Below are 17,345 nucleotides of genomic sequence, written 5' to 3' on the forward strand. Positions count from 1 at the left end.
TAAAGAAATAATCTTAAACTGAGCAGGAAAGTGAATGGCCACAATTAGTCTCCATCCTTAACCTTGGACAAGCATTCCAGTGAACAGAAGGAAGAAGTGAGAGAATCTACCAGCAGGTTCGTAGAAAAAAGCAATAACAGTTGCAAAATAAGAGTGGAAAAAAAACAAAAGTGGCAAAGCACATATACAGTGGGAAATACAAAGACTCCAGCAATCACACTCGGATCAAAACCTGACGCAGGAATAGTTAAGGAGAAGCGAACTTAAGCTGAAGATGAGAAATTGATAATTGCAGACAGGGGCAGTAGATTATGGACAAGATCATTGGTTCTCAACTAGTGTGTCACCAAAACTTTGACACAGCAAGCCTCCGCTTTCTATAGCAGCCACAGGTGCTTGCTGCTTGAGAAGAGTGCAGAGTAAGGAGCTGGAACTTAAAATTCCTCAGCGCCGCTCCCTGTTGCTGCTTTTCCCTCAACCCTGGCAATCACTGCCACCACCAATCCAACCCCCTCATTTATCAAAATGCGCTAAGGCATTTTCGCATGTGTTAAGGGGTTATCACATGCAAAAAGCCCCTTTAACGCATGCGATAGCACCATATTGTATGGTGTGATGCAAATCTGAAAAAGAGGAGGAGTTAGGGGTGGGATTTACAATCTTCTCAAAGGCCTGTTTTAGTAGGTTTGAAGCTCCTGCCTGGGCATAGGAGAGAGAGAGAAAGAAACTGACTAGATAGGTATTTGTATCCCTATGTGAGGCCCACCTAGTATCTCGAGGTGAGATTTAGGTATTAGTGTAAGGGGTTAGGGGCCACTTTGACATTCAATGTTAGACTTACGAACAGAACAGTGCTCTCTTGTGAACATTTGATGACCCTCAGAGTGAGGAAACTCACCCAAAGATGAGATTTGTGCAATGTTGGACTCTCTACCTGGGTAACAAATCTTCACAAGAGACCACTGTTCTGTTCGTACGTCTCACTTTGAATGTCAAAGTGGCCCCTAACCCCCTACACTAATACCTAAACCTCACCTCGAGTTACTAAGTGGGTCTCCCATAGGGATATAAATAATTATCTAGGGAGAGGGCATTATGGCTAGCCTCTCTCTCTCTCTTTCTCTCTCTCACACACATGGTCCCCCAGTGGTTGTATGCATGAAATACCACAGGTCTGGCACTTATCTCAAAGTGCAAAAACTTATTGCAATTTTCACTAACTTAGCTCTTCACATAGGGGCAGATTTTCAAAGGGGTACGTGCATAAGATACACACGTACCCCCCAAAAAAAACCTGCCCCAAGCTCCCCCTGCACGCACTGAGCCTATGTTGCATAGGCTGCCGGCACAGGCAAAGAGGTTAGGACTTTTCAGCTTGGAGAAGAGACGGCTGAGGGGGGATATGATAGAGGTGTTTAAAATCATGAGAGGTCTAGAACGGGTAGATGTGAATCGGTTATTTACTCTTTCGGATAGTAGAAAGACTAGGGGGCACTCCATGAAGTTAAAATGTGGCACATTTAAAACTAATCGGAGAAAGTTCTTTTTTACTCAACGCACAATTAAACTCTGGAATTTGTTGCCAGAGGATGTGGTTAGTGCAGTTAGTATAGCGGTGTTTAAAAAAGGATTGGATAAGGTCTTGGAGGAGAAGTCCATTACTTGCTATTAAGTTCACTTAGAAAATAGCCACTGCCATTAGCAATGGTAACATGGAATAGACTTAGTTTTTGGATACTTGCCAGGTTCTTATGGCCTGGATTGGCCACTGTTGGAAACAGGATGCTGGGCTTGATGGACCCTTGGTCTGACCCAGTATGGAAATTTCTTATGTTCTTATCAATTTCTCATCTTCAGCTTAAGTTCGCTTCTCCTTAACTATTCCTGCGTCAGGTTTTGATCCGAGTGTGATTGCTGGAGTCTTTGTATTTCCCACTGTATATGTGCTTTGCCACTTTTGTTTTTTTTTCCACTCTTATTTTGCAACTGTTATTGCTTTTTTCTCCGAACCTGCTGGTAGATTCTCTCACTTCTTCCTTCTGTTCACTGGAATGCTTGTCCAAGGTTAAGGATGGAGATTAATTGTGGCCATTCACTTTCCTGCTCAGTTTAAGATTATCTCTTTAAATGAGTTCATTGTTATCACCGTTATCTTAAAGTATCAGAAGATGGTCTACTTGTCGCTGGTGGCTTCTCATCACTGGAATGACAAGTTTGCCGCACACGAGGTTAGTCCTTATCCAGTTCTTGGCTCGCTAGTTTCAGTTGGGCTTCAGGAAGCAGCCACCGCACAGCTGACAGTGGTTGCACGTGTTTCCTACGAATGCACTTGGCCAAAACGTGATGAGAATTATCAATTCATCGTGCTTCCATGTGATTAATTCACTGCTCTAATAAGTCCTGTAACTGATTCAATCCATGGGCCCAGTTCATGCTGTGCTCACCTGCTCTCTTGAGGTCCTGGTGTCAGTGCAGTGATCCGCGTTAGTGCACTTTATCCAGGACAACAGCAGTTTACTTTTTAGGATGAAATGCAGAAATGCCTGAATTAGCCATCGCTCTTACCATCCATGCAATGAAATTAAGCATCAAGGAAAATCCTGTGGAAGAGCTTTGAAGGGATATGACCTTACCTGGGTCAGAGGAACTGTGAAGGTGTGAATTGAAGCTCCTAAGTCAAAAGAGCCAGGCAAGGTGTGATGAAGTCCTGCCTGGGTCTGGAGAGCCCATCATGGCTTCTGTAAAACTTAAAAATATGACGGGAACTGACCAGCGTACAGTCAGATCTTCACCTTTTTGGGAGATTGTTGTAGATACACTAAAACTTCACTCAAAAATACTCATACACGGGGCACAAAACAAAATGACACCAGAGATGAGAGTTGATTGCTTGTGAAACATGCAAATGAGAGGCTTGCGGGATGCTTAATCAAATAACTTTCAGTATTTATTTATTTATTTATTTATTTATTAAACTTTTATTTACCGACATTCGTGAAACACATCATGCCGGTTTACATAGAACTCAATTGGGAAATACAGTATAACAATATAACAATATAACAGTATGACATTGAAACAATAGGATGTTACTAAAACGAGAAAGTAGGAAAATTGTGAGTCCTCTTCCTTGCCCTTCAGGTTCTAGCTCAGAGATTCCCCATGCTGACCTCATGACCCCACATTTGGTTGAGTTTTCAGGTCATTCACAGTGAATATGCATACTGGCGGGTCCATCAAATCCAGCATCCTGTTTCCAACAGTGACCAACCCAGGAGACAAGTACTTGGCAAATACCTAAATATTAAAGAGATCTCATGCTACTGATGCCGGTAATAAGCAGTGGTTATTCCCTAAGTGAACTTCATTAATAGCAATTTATGCAATTCTCTACCAGGAATTTGTCCAACTCTTTTTTTTTAATCCCAATTGCACTAACTGCTTTTACCATATCCTCGGGCAATGAATTGTTGGGATCCTGCTCGTGGAGCAATCCCGCGAGCAGGCCCCGACTTACCATCGCTGATGCCATCCCTCACACGGCCCGGAGGCCGCCGACCAAGTTCCTTCTGCATGGTCTGGAGGCCGCTGCTGACACTGGTCCTTCCTGGCAGGTGGAGCCCGCCCGATGTCTTCTGCTCTCGCGGCAGGGAGCCGCTGTTGCCAAGCCTTCCCGAGGTGGGAAGCTGCCACTGCCGCGGCCTGCCTGGCCTCTCATGCAGCAGGACGCTGCCAATGACTCTTGCTCTCCAGGCCCTCCTCTAGGCGCGTGGCCGCCCCTCTTCACCAGATTTAAACGGCCAGCGGCAGGAAAAGCCCACGGCCCCACCAGATGTCAGTATCAGTCCACTTCCTGCTTCAGCCCTATAAAAGGGCTCAGTTCCTGTTCCTCGGGGACTTCGATCTGGGTCCCATGATTGTCCATGATCCCCTTCGCCGGATCTACGTCCTCCGTGGTCTTAACTTGTTAAGATGGCTTTGATCCGTGTTCCTGATCTTCTCGTCCTGATGTTCCAGGTCTTGTCCTTTGTCGGAGCTCCTTCATCACCTGTTCCATGTCCTAATGTTCCAGATGTTCCTTGGTCCTGATGTCTAGAAGTCCTGATGTTCTGTGGTTCTGTTCCTGAGTCCTGATGATCCAGATGTCCAGTTGTTCCGTGTTCCTGATGTCCTGGTCCTGATGTCATCGTCTTCGCCTTTGCAACCAGTTCCCAGATTCCTCGTGTCCACCTTTCCTTGTGTGCCACCATCGCGGTCCATGACCAGCCCATGGGGGACTGTGTAGGGCGCCTCGTGGCACATTGCCTCCTTCTCGTCTGCAGCGCAAGCCTCCAGAAGACTTCTGTTTTTAATGCCTGCTTCTGAGAATCCTGAGTCTTGAATCCTGAGTCTTGAATCCTGTCCTGGACTTCGGAGTCCCTTGTGTCTGCTTCCATCCATGCCCAAGACTCTGCCACAACCTGCTCCGCTTCAGCATGGTCCGTGACCAGCCACAGGCGGCTGTGTAGGGTGCGCCCTGGTGCAGGCCTCTACTGAATCTTCGACATGTTCCAGTTTCAAGTTCCACTTCTTCGCCTGGAGTCTGCTTCACGCTGAGCGTGGTCCTCGACTAGCCATGGGTGGCTGTGTAGGGTGTGCTGTGATGCAGTTCTCACCCAGTACTTTTGCCTGAGTCCTGAATCCTTGCCTGAGACCTCCAAGTAACCTGAATCCTTGTCTGAGTCTTTTGAGTAACCTGAATCCTTGTCCGAGTCTTCTGAGTATCCTGAGTCTTCGTCCAAGTCTTCCAAGTTCCTGAGTTCCTGTCTTGTCTTGTTCCTGCCTTCAGCCTCCGTCTGGCCTCACGCACTCGTCGTTCCCAAGCGGCGGGTCCGAAAGGGCTATCGAGTGGTCGGAGGGCTACTCTTGTGACCAGCATTGCGTTGCTGGGTCACACTGATGCGTGTAGGTCCAGTGGAGGGCTGAGCCTGCCTGGTTTCTGTTCAGAGTTCCTTGCCTTAGTTCGAGTCCTGATTTGTTCCTGTTCTGTCCGTGCTTGCATGCTCTCACCTCCCTTGAAGTGCCTTGGGGCTCCTCCCTGAGTCATGCCGAGGTCCAGGGGCTCACGCTTTCCCATGAGCTAGCGATAGCGCTTCCGCGCTCTCAACACCATCCTTAGGCCGCACATCGAGATCCGCAGGCCTTGCGGTCGCAACAGGAATTCCAGAGCTCAATTTTTTGTTGACAGAAAAATTATCTGATTTGTTTTACATCCAATTTGATTTAAATGTGCTACTTGCAAACATCACAGAGTGCCCCCTAGTTCTTGTATTATCTGAAAGAGTAAATAACTGATTCACATTTACCCGTTTTAGTCCTCTCATGATTATATAGATTTAGCCTCTGTAAAAATCTTTATTTTTTCTTTTGTATAGGCTGAGTCTCTGTTGTGCTTAAATTAAGTTTAATCTCATGCCATATTTATTGTGAATGACCTGGAAACCCAACCAGTTATGGGGCTACCAGCACAGGTCTGGGAAGCCCTGTTCTAACCTCTTTGAGGGGCATTGTGTGTCCCTTAGTCAGCCAGTTCTGTGTGTGTGTGTGGGAGGAGGGATTTCTTTTTCTTGACTCTGTCCTCCCATTCCCTTTTGGGCTTCTAGCTCAGTTGGAACAGGAGCTTGGAATTTCACAACTTCTTTGGGATTATTCTACATCCCCTTTCACTTACTTGAGGTCGGTATTACAGTAACAGTCTGGGACCATGCACCAGGGGTCCTTCCAGAACCCTGCAATCGTGGTCCCCTGAATCCATCCATTAGGCTTCACCATTGAGTGATGATGGACTCTGTCCAACCCAAGGGCTATGAATGTGTACTAAAACCAGCATCCCCAGCCCTGGTCAGCCCAGGGAGCAGAAGACCTGAACGGTAAATAGAAGCCAGTGCTTCACACAAAGCCGCACACAGCACGGCCAGTGAGCCAGCAGCTGGTCCTTTTCACCTATTCTATATTCCACTTTCCTCTGTGTTATCACAGGCATTGCAGAAACAGTCCATAAGCAGAGGTCACACATCAGGACTTCCTCTAGGACACACAAATAATAGGCCCTAAATCTAGCTGCTAGGTGTTGCCCTGTGAACGCTGACTCCGTATCATCTCAAGCCCTGTCCCGCCTGTGAATCAAACCCAGGTCTCCCATGTGCCACTGAACAACTGAGTCAGTCCTGCTACAAAGCTGTGTGTGTGTGTGTGTGTGTGTGTGTGTGTGTGTGTGGGTGTGTGTGTGTGTGTGTGTGGGTGTGTGTGTGGGTGGGTGTGTCTGTCTGTGGTCTTTAATTCATTTAGCAGTTTGATTTTATCACACACTTGAAAACGGACTCTGTGGTTGATATCTTTATAAGCAGCTGCAGCTTTTAGATACCCATAGCCATATTTTTTCTTCTCTCTGAATGCTGAGAGGTGGACAACATCCAATACCGATTCCACTGGCACCCTGAGTTCTGTAATAACTGAATTGCTGCAGGCTGAGAGATGAATCGATGCCTTCCCTTTCGGGTAACCTCTTTTCTGCTCTCCGTCCTTCTGGTGGGGCGGTTCCAGGTGGAGTCTGCCCCAAAAGCCGATGAGATCGTTGACCTCCCTGGACTGGACATGAAGTTGACCTTCCGACAGTACTCAGGGTATCTGCACATACCGGGGAAAATACACTTGCACTACTGGTCAGTGATGGCTTTATTGGTGTTAGTTCTTGAGCTTAATTGCTAATTAGCGGGGTTACAAGAAAAAATGTGACTGCCGTCAAATTTCAGTTTCCCAAGGTGTCGGCTTTCTCTGCTGTTTCTGACTTTTATGCCTCTTGTCCCCAGGAGTTTGCTTGCTCGAGTTCATCTTTCCAGTTTTATCTTTAGCAGATTAATAGTTTGTGCACTGGGTCAGATGCCAGCAGAGCCGGATTTAGGATTACAAAGCCCATAGGCAGAGGACAAGGGGTGGGAGGTTTCTCCCCTGGAAATCAGAGAGCAGCAGGGAAAATCCCAGGTTTTTTTTTTGGATGCCTTCAGAATTTGGCACCCTAAGCACATGTCTAAGTTGCCTGTGCCTAAATCTGACCCTGGACTCCAGGTCATGTCTCTTCCTAGCAGCAGAATAGCAAACATGGGAGATACCCCTGCAGTGAGGAAGCAGGGCAGAGGGATTCTTGTCCTAAAACAATGAAATAGTACAACATGGTCCACATGAAATGATGCTAAGCAAATCCCCACTGATTAATGACTTCTCACCGTATCCTACCAACCCAATGAGCTTGCTGTATCTTCTTTCGATACTTTTGGTGGAATAGGTGATGTTTGTTTTTAAAAGGAGGATGACTTGTTCCCTATGAGCATGTCATCCCCAAGCCTGGAGAGATATTGTCCTTTCACTTTTGGGCTTTTTTGGATTTCTTCACTTTCCTTTCTAAATCAGAGTACAAAGCAAGTTACAATTGGGTATAGTAGATAGTCCCCTGCCGCAGAGGGCTTACAATTATACAGGGTCATTTATCATTTCGTGCTAGGGCCTTAACGTGTGCATTAAGATGTTATCACGTGCGTTAATTCCCTAATTCACGTGATAAATAATGCAACACAAATGTGTATGCGAATTCCACATTGAGTATTCCAGTGGGAGGAGTTTGGGCGGAGTTAATAGAATTGAGGGGCATTAGCATCCGATGTGATACAGAAATGCATGATTTAGCGCTGGAAATAACTACAAGTATTTTTCAGTGCATTGTGCTTGTGATAGTCTTGCGTTACAGCGAAAGTATTTTTAGTGCATAGGGAGAGCCAGTTTCACGCTCTCTATATATATATCACCATAAAGAGGCACTTTGAATCAGGGTGGGTTTCAGGAGCTGGGGGTGTTTAAGGAGGTGGTGTTACAGAAACATTCTGAGGTATTCGTAGTAAAATTGGCATCGCTAAAGATTTGTAGTCATTAGAAGAGATTTGTGTTGTATGTATGTTTCTATAACATCACTCCCCTAAACCCACCCTGATTCATATTGCCCCTCTACAGTGGTATATATATATACAGAGTCTCTCTCTCTCTTGTATTAATCAGCTTGTGAAGCGATAAATGTATCGCACTTTGCAGAAATTACTTATGCGATGTGGCAGCCCAGGTAATAAACCTAACCACGCCCTTTTTTATCGCGGGCAATATTTCCTCTGTATTTGCTGCATTTGGATAAATCTAGGGGTGAGTTGGCACCTGAAGTAGTGAAGGATGAAGGGACTAACCCCAAGATCCCAGGGAGCATCAGTGGGAGAGGCTTCCCTGGACATCAGCCCCAAACCTCTAACACCTACACTACTCTTCCTCTTCATGCTCTTTGATCTATAGTCAGGGCACCCCCACAGTGATAATTGCATGGGAATTTGTGTTACTTAGGGTGCCTTGAGATTCCACCTGAGAGGCAAATGTCACTCCATTGCAGTAGCTGCAGAGGCTTTGAAACTGGGACGGTCTTTGCTTTATACTCCAAAAGTCATTACCTATGTAAACAGTACAATCCTTACTTCACTTTTTTACTTTCTGGCACCCATTTTAACTCTGTTCTAACATTGTTCATTTTATAAGTTTAAACTGTCAATAGAATGTGTGTACATTATAAGTTGGATAAATATGAGGTATGTGTTTATACTCAAAGTATAATGAACTGCTCTTGGCTCACCCAGCAGTTATTACATCACTAAGTACCTGATTCACTAAGGGTTTTTCTCATAGACACAAAATGGGAGAAATCTGGCCCTTTATATCAGGGAGAATGAAACCTCCTGTGTGCTGTTTCTAAAAGAGGAGAAAAACTTGGTATTATAGGGGTAGAAATTAGCATGTGCCTGCGTGCTTCCCGGCGTGCACACATGCACGCGCCAATTTTATAACATGCGCGCGCCGCCGTGTACATCTTATAAAATTGTTGGTCCACGTGCACATGCACGCCGGATCTTATAATCTGTGTGCATATGTGCGCATGGCGCGCGCAGGGGGGGGGGTAGATTTCTGCATGTTTCGCACTGCAACAGTCTCGCAGTCTGCGCCAATTAAGGAACTTCCCCACCCCTTACCCTAACCTCCCTACCCCTTACCCTAACCTCTCATCCCTTCCCCTCTCCTCTTCTCCCCACCCTCTAAACCGTTTCTCCTACCTGTCGATTTTTTTATTTTGTTGCTAACTGCTCCAATCCCTTCCATCCCTTCCCGGTACAGTGGCAAATGGCCGCTGTACTAGCCGCCTCCAGCCCCGCCCCTTCCTGCCCCCAGACCGCCCCTTTAACTGGGCCCGGCACTTCAGTGCGTAACGGGTGCGTAACCCCCGGTTTCTTGCTCACACAGAAGATTTAAAATTTGGCCGATAGTGTATAAATTTACACATATATCTTTGTATTTAAAGGCAGAAAGAAAGCTGAAAGGATTTATCCATTTTATCTGAAATAAATTCCAGATGGGCTAAATTTTTCTGAAGAATGTAGAGTTAAAGGTGATTGACAAACTCACTTTAATTATAAATCAACCAAATAGGAGAGCAGTTGTTATGTGGATCCACCAGTCTGAAAGCTGACTACTTAAATATACATCAGCAGAAAGTGTGTGCTGTTAACTCTATTTTATTAGCTTTCTTTTTTTTATAATACATATTTTAGCTCTTCTACTGGGAAAATCTCTCAGCAGACTGCGGGCCTCCTCTCCTGCTTTGCAGTTCCTGTCTTCCTGCCATAAGGGAGAAGTGGGATTAGCCCTGCTGATGCAGGGAAGAAGTGACCTCTTATTGAGGGGGTGGGGGAGGAGACGTACAGACAGGCAGCCCTGCTGGGACAGTCCGGCAGAACTGCACCCTCAGCCTGTGTGTCTCTCTTCAGGTTTGTGGAGTCTCAGGAAGATCCCAGGAACAGCCCTGTGGTCCTGTGGCTGAATGGGGGACCTGGCTGCAGCTCATTGGATGGCCTTCTCACAGAGCACGGCCCTTTCAAGGTCAGTGACTCTTCATGACTCGGACGTTGCCATATCAAACCTGTTTTGTAGTTCTCTAGGGCTACAGTTCTCCACCCTTGCAAAAGAGTAACAAGAAGTAGATCAGCTGGAGTCCGGTTCCCTCTCTTCCTCTCCGTCCAGTGAATATCTAAATGTTCTGAACTCTCCCACTTTCCTTTGGGCAGGTCATAGAAACAGACTGCAGAGTACATACTAGGGATGCCCCACCTAACCCTGGCTCCCCCTAGATATATAAGACCCTAATGTTTCCCCTCTCTGTCACCCAGGTTTCATTTTAGCAGACAATGAGACTCCTCTTTCCTTTTGCGCTCTCCGATGATCACCATTTTCTGTCTAATCTATCTGAGCTGATTCTAAGGACCTCTCTTCCTTTTCTTGTTTTAGATTCATACAGATGGCAGAACTCTGAAGCACAACCCCTATGCCTGGAACAAGGTGCGCCCCAGGAGTTCTCTTGCTGGATCATTCCCTTTTTCAGGAACATTAGGTGCCCTGCAGCTCCTGCTCCAGGAAGATAGCAAGCCCTAGTTGATGCTGCTGCAAGATGCCATGCATTGGAGAGGCTGAAAGAGGGTCAAAAGTCTCATTGAGTCCCAGCCTTTCTGAATGGAGGCTGCCATTAATGTCTGCGTCAACCCTCTAATGTCAGTGTTACAGGGACATAAAAAGTTCCTCAATTTTGTTTCTTTAAATTCTGTCTATAGATTGCCAATGTGCTTTACCTGGAGTCTCCTGTAGGGGTCGGGTTTTCTTACTCGGCTGACAAGAACTATGACACTAACGACACACAGGTGAGCTTTGAACTTAGCGGTCTGTAACAGAGAAGCAATCCTTCCCTGAGGACGGCTTACAAACACTTTACAGGACACAGATACTATACTTCTATATAAAAGGTATTCCTCTGTTTTATATTTATTTCACTGGGACATATCTCTAGCTGGAGGGAGGGGGCAGTGGTGTCTGAAGAGGCCTCAAAGGAGATAAAATTTAGGAGACCCAATGAATCTCATCCGAGGAGAGAAGGGAAGGGTTTCTGGCAGAGAGGACCGTGATGTAAATTAGAACAAGTGATGTATTCCTGTCCCCAATCTGGGCTTCGCAGTATCCAGTGCCTGGTGCTGTGAGGGGTCCGGGAGCAGGGGTGCAGGCAGCAGACCCTCACTTTTGCTCCTTCCTGGTTTTCTCCCAGGTGGCGCAGAATAATTACTTGGCCCTGAAGGAATTCTTCCACCTCTTCCCCGAATATAGCAAGAATGAGCTCTTCCTCACTGGAGAAAGCTATGGAGGCTTTTATATCCCAACCCTCGCTGTATTAGTGATGCAGGACTCCAGCCTGGACCTGAAGGTAGGAAGTGTCTGGAGAATGGGGTCCTACTGTTCCTCCAGCAGGGCCCAAGCACGCTGCTCCTTGGTATTTTCACTTTGCTGTTAGTGGGAGGATGGGTTAAGTTTCATGATATCTGCATGCTGCTGTCATACCAAACTGAGAAATCCAATCACTTTAGGTAAGGAGATTAAAGAGGGCAATGTCTGACACCCTATGGGCATATTGAAGGCAAATTTTCAAAGGGAAACTACCCTTAGAGTTTTCCTTTGAAAATGTGGGTTTATGCAGATGGCAAGTCCACATGTAGATATGAAAATGAAATCTTTGTGTGTACTTTCACTCTCCGTCCCCCACATCTCCCCAACTCCAACCCCCTGTTTGTTGTTTTCATCAGGGTAAAAGTGTGCGGGCTCTTTCACAGCACATGTCCCTTTACCCACCCTGAAAGGGAGCAATCTTCAAAGGGCCTTTTTACGCAGGGAATAGGTAAACACACATTTACTTGGATAAAGTTTTGAATATTGCCCCCAAAAAGTGCAAGAAAAACAAACAAACACAAAAATAAAGCATTATTAGTAACTGAGTTGTGGAGGGGGCTGGAGAAAGCTTAGACAGCAGCAACAAAGCAGTAATAAACCATAAGATCTCCTTCTAGCTGCTCATACTTGACATTATGTTTTGAAGTGGATCTACCTCTTTGTGTGTGTTTTCTGGAACCTCAGCAGGAGATGCACAGAGCAGCTGGAAGTAGGGTTGCCAACTAGCTCCAGATTTTCAGGACAGGTTGATCCAGTCTTGGATTTATCTTATTGCCTACAGGAACTTGTACGCTTATTTTTCTGAGGAAATGCATAGGTAAATCAGAACTGCAATTCACTGCATGCAATGGAGTAAAATCAGGACTGGGTCAACCTGACCTGAAAATTCAAAGCCAGTTGGCAACCCTAGCTGGAAAGTCTCACTCTGTTTCACAGCTCCCCACTTTTGCTGTTGGTGGTATTCTGGTTGTTTAAACAGGCCTTCCCCGATTAGCAGTCATCCCCCCGTCGTGTGCCTAAATGTTAGTTCTTCATCACACCCTGCACCCTTCTCGCTTTCTCCTCTCTCGCACATCTCTTTGCCTCCCTGTATATTCTCCCAGCTTTCATAACCTTGTGTATAAACCCTGTATTTAATCCAAAAATTATGACACCCCCCATTCTAAAGATTTTGATTTTCATTATGTTAATTTCCCTCTCCCTAAGAATTATATTTACAGTTGTACCATTTTTTCTCTAGTTGTTTATCTGTTATTTCACCCATGTATCTCTGCTCTCAGTTTTTGCAATTGCCCTGTTACATGTAATTTCTAACATTTCTGTTATTCTGTAAACCGGTATGATGTTCCTTACGAATGCTGGTATTAAAAAAAAAAGTTTAAATAAATAAATAAATAAATATTCTGGGCTAGTTTCTTTTACATTTTTATTAGATCGGGGTGCAAAATGATTTCCAGCTGTCTTTATGATAACGTATACACTTTGTAGTCTCTCTCAATATCCCACTATCACTATTGACGACTTGTGTTGCAAGCTTTAGAAACTTGCTCACAATTTCTTTCCCCTTATCTTGAATATAGTTTCAACAACCTTGTTATATTGTATCTTTTTATTTCCTCGACACTGGTTAAAAGAAAGTTATTGCACCCCTTGTTATATGTAAACCGGCATGATATGATTGTATCATGAATGCCGGTATAGAAAAGCTTTAAATAAATAAATAAATAAAATAAATTATACTGAATCTGCAAAGGTATTTTTTCCCAACACTTTCTTTTTCAATTTGGTGAAATTTTACAGGTAAACTGTTACCTTGTGATTTGCACTTCTAAAGGTTCCTCACAGATTACACATGAAGGAACATCCTCAGCTACTTACTTGGGATTCTGTTGGGTAATTTCAGTAGCGGTCTACTTTGCAGTTTACAGTAATAGTAGGGTCCTTGCTAGAAATGAGCACACACACGGTTGTGCCCCAACTCTCAAGGTGCCCAAGATCCCACTCTCACCTCCTCCTCCTCAGCACCCCCGCTAGGCACATCTAACCTGACCACTCCTCCTGCCATTGGCACCTCCCCTCTCCCTCTCCGGTGGGGTTCACAGATTAGTTATTTGAACCCTGCAAGACTCCATAGATACAGAACACCACCTGATTCAAAGGGCTGATCTATGAACCATGCGGGCTGCATGGATTCAGCAGGGACAAGAAGAACTGCTGGGTTAGAGGTGCCATGCCGGGGCCTCAAGGGGGAGATGAGAGAGAGGTGCTGGTCAGCAGGAGCAGGAAGAGGCTCAGAGGTCTTGGGGAGGAGGACTGGGAGATGGGGTAGTGAGCGGTGTCTCCTAGATTGAGTGGGGGTGAAAGCAGGGAAGCAGAGATTGGGTCGTAGAGCATGAGATGTGGGATTTAACTGAGTGCTTCTGTTTTGTAGGGGATTGCTGTTGGAAACGGGCTGATCAGTTATAAGATCAATGCAAACTCCTTGATGTACTTTGCTTATTACCATGGGCTCTTTGGATCCAGGTAAGGACACCTTATAACAGGGGGCTTACTTTCTTGCTTAAACATCTGAAATTTAATGAGAGTATTAGATCTTCAACACAGCTCCTAACTGTGGCCCCAAAATACCGACCATGATCTTGAAGAGCTGCTTGTTCTCACCTAAGAGATGAAAGCCTGTTTTACTCTTGGAAGTACAGGAGATAGGGGGTGTGAGGCCAGGGGCAAGTCAGCGGGATCCCTAGTTGGAAGTGGTGATGGGGGGATCCTTTCAGTGTGCAACCTGGGCCAGCTGCCCTTACACCCAAACTCTACGGCCTGTGTACTGGAGCTGACCTGCAGAGCTCCGTTTTCCAGCCCACCATGCTTTTATAGTTTACTTCTGGCAGCCGCATTCAGCCCGTGGAGGCCCCCACCTGCGCAGTGGTGGCAGAAAGGTTGCCACATTTTCCCAGGCCTCAGAAATGGAAGAAGACGTGTGTGGTGACAACAATGGGCTGCTGGGGTTCCCAGGTCCTGCCAGTAGTAGAGGAGCCAGCATGACTCATGGTGATGGAGAGAACAGGCCCCACTAGAGAAAGATAAAAAAAAATGCAAGAGATGGGGGGGGGGGGGGGGGGGAGGAGAGGGAGCATGAGTGAGAGGGAATGGAGGGGGAGTGAAGAAGAGTGAAAGGAAGGAAGGAATGAGGGGAGATCAGGGAAGGAGTAAATGGGAGTGTTGGGGGGATGAGGGAAGGTGAGAGAGGGGGTTTGCCATATACAATCTTCCCCCTCAGTTGCAGGGGAAATCACGGTTGCCAACTTCTAAGAAATCCTAAAAAAATTGATTACTGACCTTTTACTATCTGCCACACCCCTGGGAACCCGGCCCCCTGCCTCCTCGCCCTCCCATGCTGACACCACTGAAAAGGCCAGACAAGCCTGCGTCCACCCCCACCCCCCTCGCTCAGCAAAGTCAGATTCTGTCCTCTCCCAATATGAAATGTCCTATTTGCTCCTTCCCTTGAAAAGCATGGGAACCTCTACCTGAGGGACAAAATGATCCATTGCCTTCCAAACAAACCATAACAAATGGAGAACCTTAATGATTTTGTTCTAATCGCCCACTGCATTATCTAAAACTATGTTCCTATTCCGGTTGCTTTTAACCTCAGCCCCAGGTAGCTGTGGAATTTGTAGTTCAGGATTTTCCCGGTGCCCGCACCATAGAAAGATGACAGAGGCCCCTTGTGCAGACAGCGGCACACACTGTGCAGCTTCTTCTAGTGGGCACTAGAGGGCATCCTAGCCCCTGTAGCATGAAATTTAACATAGTAACATAACATACAGGCCGATACAGTACATTGCGCTCCAACGGAGCGCACTGTTAGCCTGCTGTTGGACGCACGTTTTCCCTTACCCCTTATTCAGTAAGGGGAGGAAAACGCGCGACCAACCCATGGCACCTAATAGAGCCCTCAACATGCAAATGCATGTGGAGGGCTCTATTAGGTATGCGTGCGGGATACAGAAAGTAAAATGTGCAGCCAAGCCTCACATTTTACTTTCAGAAATTAGCGCCAACCCAAAGGTCAGCGCTAATTTCTTCCGGCACCGGGAAAGTGCACAGAAAAGCAGTAAAAACTGCTTTTCTGTGCACCCTCCGACTTAATATCATAGCGATATTAAGTCGGAGGTCTGAAGAGTAAAAAAAGTAAAAAAAAAAATAAAATTTGAATTTGGCCCGCAGCTGTCAGGCCGAAAACCGGACGCTCAATTTTGCCAGCGTTCGGTTTCCGAGCCCGTGGCTGTCAGCGGGCTCGAGAACCGACGCTGGCAAGATTGAGCGTCGGCTGTCAAACCCACTGACAGCCGCCGCTCCTGTCAAAAAGGAGGCGCTAGGGACGCGCTAGTGTCCCTAGCGCCTCCTTTTACCTGGATCTACCGCCGGACCTAATTTAAATACTGAATCGCATGCACCGGCGAGTGGCCGGTTTGCACGCCGGGAGAGCGGGCAAACGCCCGCTCTCCCGCAGACTTTACTGTATCGGCCCGATAGTAACATAGTAATGACGGCAGAAAAAGACCAAAAGGTCCATCCAGTCTGCCCAGCAAGCTCCTTAGGATAGTAACTGCCGCTCCATGCAGGTTACCCCCGTGTTTCTGTTACGGTTAGTAAATGCCACTCTATACAGGTTAGCTCCAAGCCTTATGGTAAGAGTAGTAATATCTACAATCAAAATCAAGCAACTATGTGCTTTGCTTTTAGACTTGGCCGTAGAAGCAGTCCTATGCCTTTTCCCCAATGTCAGCATCTCAGTGCCCCAGACCGTAAAGGACAGGGCCCAGCGTTGGCTGTCGTCTGAATCCAATTCCCCTTTTTGCCCCTGCCATCGAAGTGCACAGCAATGTTCCAATTGTGTCAAAAGCATCAGCACATTATCAGGCTGGATGTGGCAGCCTTTCATTAGAAAGAAGGAGATTAAGTTGTTGGGTGCCCATTTTAGGTGTCAGAAGAAATATTGGACTTCATTTATGTGAAAATCGTTGAGAAATATTTCACTTAAAACTGTTTAAAACACAAAGCTCTGCAGCCTTCCACCACTTAACTTCAATGTTTCCGTTCCCAGCACTGATGCCCTGGTGCTTCCTAGCCCCGCAGGAAACAGCACTGAGAAGCTCCCAGTGCCCAGTGGGATAAAGTGTGTCTCTGTATTAAGGGACAGGGCATCGGGGAGTATCAGCTTTTGTGCCGTTTGACAGAGAGAGCTGCACAGCCAGCAGCTAGCAGTGTCTGAAGGTGGGGGACTGGAGGGCGGCGGGGAGGGTGGGCTTTCCAGTTTACTCCATTCTTTTCAGGACTGGCCAGTCCAGCCCCACTTTTACCTCCCTGCATGCATACATGTGCAGCCTTGCTTCCTTACGGGGGGGGGGGGGGGGTGGAGTTGAACTACATTTCCATGCATGCAGTGGGGTAGCAAACCCAGGGTTGCAGAAACCTGTTCTGAAACAAACATTTGGGAAGCAGTGATGACCTGTGGTGGGGGGTATCTGTGCATCTGTGTAAGAAGTGTTATCGTAATGACTTCCTTGCAGCCTGTGGACAAGCCTGCAGAAGTGGTGCTGTGAGGATGGAGAGTGCAACTTTTTTGACAGCACGTCTATAATTTGCAATATAAAAGTAAGTTTGATCCTGTTGTACTTTGGACATTGAGGCGTGGGCCCTTGGTCACTGCAGGGACTTGCAGCGATAGGCTACCTCCGAGCAGAGATGGACACAGAGAAGTTAGTTTTTATTATACTGCAACGTAGACGGTGACCTGAGGAACGGGTAATGATCCCAGCCGGAAGAGGAGATGTCTGATGGCAATGTTCCGTCTGAAGGCTGCAGAGTGGAAAAGGCAGTTACACAGTCTCACCAGGTCCCGAGAGGAAGATGGGTCCGGTAGTGGTCCGCGAAGCGGGGAAGGCCGAGAACCCAGG

General features: G+C 46.5%; 1 protein-coding gene across 1 annotated transcript in view; it reads left to right on the forward strand.

Annotated features, from left to right (window-relative positions):
* Positions 1–6,377: 6,377 nt before the first annotated feature.
* Positions 6,378–17,345, forward strand: part of LOC115097042 (lysosomal protective protein-like) — a 36,960-nt gene continuing 25,992 nt past the window's right edge. Inside the window, exons 1-7 of the mRNA XM_029612460.1 lie at positions 6,378–6,701; positions 9,885–9,996; positions 10,402–10,452; positions 10,722–10,808; positions 11,207–11,362; positions 13,814–13,905; positions 16,959–17,043. Coding sequence (XP_029468320.1) covers positions 6,514–6,701; positions 9,885–9,996; positions 10,402–10,452; positions 10,722–10,808; positions 11,207–11,362; positions 13,814–13,905; positions 16,959–17,043 — 771 coding nt within the window. The 5' untranslated portion in view covers positions 6,378–6,513. The remainder of the gene's footprint in view (positions 6,702–9,884; positions 9,997–10,401; positions 10,453–10,721; positions 10,809–11,206; positions 11,363–13,813; positions 13,906–16,958; positions 17,044–17,345) is intronic.

The sequence above is a fragment of the Rhinatrema bivittatum genome, chromosome 8 (assembly GCF_901001135.1).
Source record: "Rhinatrema bivittatum chromosome 8, aRhiBiv1.1, whole genome shotgun sequence".
NCBI classification, from domain to species: Eukaryota; Metazoa; Chordata; class Amphibia; order Gymnophiona; family Rhinatrematidae; genus Rhinatrema; species Rhinatrema bivittatum.